General features: G+C 36.4%; 1 protein-coding gene across 4 annotated transcripts in view; it reads left to right on the top strand.

Moving 5' to 3' along the window:
- Positions 1-205: 205 nt before the first annotated feature.
- The window catches only part of LOC106877542 (SNF-related serine/threonine-protein kinase), a 45,212-nt gene continuing 43,405 nt past the window's right edge, over positions 206-2,012 (top strand). For 2 of the 4 annotated variants that reach the window (XM_052975147.1, XM_052975146.1), the window contains exon 1: positions 206-438. In XM_052975147.1, the coding sequence (XP_052831107.1) occupies positions 236-438 (203 nt within the window). In that variant the 5' untranslated portion in view covers positions 206-235. The remainder of the gene's footprint in view (positions 439-2,012) is intronic. The other 2 variants (XM_052975148.1, XM_014926469.2) reach the window with 1 other exon arrangement.

Genomic DNA, 2,012 nt, shown 5'->3' with positions numbered 1-2,012 from the left:
TATCATTTTCGATGATGCCTTCGGGTTTGTGGTCGTGATGCCTTCAGGTTTATTACTATTATTATCGTCATTATTATTATTATTATTATTATTATTATTATTATTATTATTATAGAGATGTAATGTTTAAATTTCCAAGTTTTAAGATTTCATTAATGTTTTTGTTTATTTTCATATGTGATACATCTCCTGATGTCTTTTTCTTTCTTTTTTTCTTTCCAGTTTAATTTCTAGTATGCTGATCAGAGAACCAAACCAACGTGCTAGTCTGGAACAAATAATGAACCACGCATGGTTGAAAAGTGGAGATGTTCCCTACTCAAACATAAGTGTCACTATACCTCTGCTGTCTCGAAGCCTCGTCTCTGCCGATGACCATACATACATCGTGGAACGCATGATTGAAGGCAGAATGGCAACTAAAGAAGAAATCGCATTGTATGTACTTCACCTGTATTCTAGTCTTATATACACCTGCTAATCTTCCTCACTTCTACTCATGCCAACCACCTATTACTGTTCAAGCCATGTTAGGGTGCTTCAATGTGGTCGTGCTGCTTGCTAGAAATAGCAACCTAATCTCTCTCTCGAATCATAATCAACCGTCTTAAGTAACAAAAAGCTACATTAAAGTAGTCCTACATACACCAAAAAAAAATGATGGGAAGGTCATGGTTGTAATATCTGTGATCATATTTACTTCTCAGTTAGGACTTACCTTGGGTTAAACAACAATGCAACGACCTTTCCTAGTTGTGTTGTTGTAAAAATACTATTGTTGTTGTATTAGTGTTTTTATTAAGCTGATGAGTAAAGTAGTGAACAGGCAGTCATTAGTACGTTGGGCATTCATCTTTAAGTTCTGAGTTCAAATCCTGCCAAAGTCAACTTTACCTTTCATCCTTTCGGGGGTCGATAAATTAAGTACCAGTTGCATACTGGGGCCGATCTAAACAACTAGTCCCTTCCACCGAAATTTCAGGCCTTGGGCCTTTAGTAGAAATGATTATTATTATCATTATTATTATTATTATTATTATTATTATTATTATTATGACTGCAAACTGGCAGAGTTGTTAGCACGGTGAGCAAAATGATTAGCAGTATGTCGTCTGTCTTTACTTTCTGAGTTCAAATGCATTCAAGGTCGAGCCTGACTTTCCATTTTTTCGAGGTTGATAAAATTAGTACCAGCTGAACACTGGGGTTGATGTAATCAATTAGTCCCCTCCCCAAATATTTCAGGCCTTGTTCCTCTGGTAGAAAGAATCATTATTATTATCATCGTTATTTTTATTTTCATCAGCAGGTAGAAAATGTAAGTAAATGTGTCTGAGTTTTTAATTTTGGATCAGTAGGACTGATAGGGTGGTGGTGATGGGGGTAGGTGGAAACGGAAGTTTGGTTCAGGTTTCTCACTGTAGCTCTGTGTCTTTGACAATGCCGTTATTTGTTATTGCAACACATAATATAAGCTTTTATAAGAGCTCTGTGGAATGAATGTTATCTCACCTTGGTTGAACTACATACTTTTTCATGTGAATGTGATGAAGGCAGAAAAGTTTTGCTGTGACTGGTGGTGGTGGGGGGGGTCGTTTTCTTTATATATGTATTTTTTTATGTTGAGACTACTGCTGCTGCTGCTGAGAAACTTGTTATATTGGCCCAGTTGGAGTACTAAAACAAATTGTTGCTGGTACAATTTTTGCATATTTTGTTTGTGGGGAACGCACAAACACATACACAATGCCAGCATGGAAAACAGGCGTTAAACAATGAGAGAGAGAGAGAGATAGATAGAGAGAGAGATAGGTAGATAGATAGATAGATAGATAGATAGATAGATAGACAGATAGATAGATAGATAGATAAAAGGACAGATAGATAGATAGATAGGTTTCTTTATTAGCCACACAGGGCTCAACACAGAGGGGACAAAATACAAATGTAGAGTTTTTCTTTTCGAGGGGGTCGAAAACAAAGCAGAAAAAAAAACAAAAGTGGGGACAACG

The sequence above is a fragment of the Octopus bimaculoides genome, chromosome 20 (assembly GCF_001194135.2).
Source record: "Octopus bimaculoides isolate UCB-OBI-ISO-001 chromosome 20, ASM119413v2, whole genome shotgun sequence".
NCBI classification, from domain to species: domain Eukaryota; kingdom Metazoa; phylum Mollusca; class Cephalopoda; order Octopoda; family Octopodidae; genus Octopus; species Octopus bimaculoides.
Note: the sequence above shows the minus strand (reverse complement) of the source record. Positions and strands in the feature narration are given on the sequence as shown.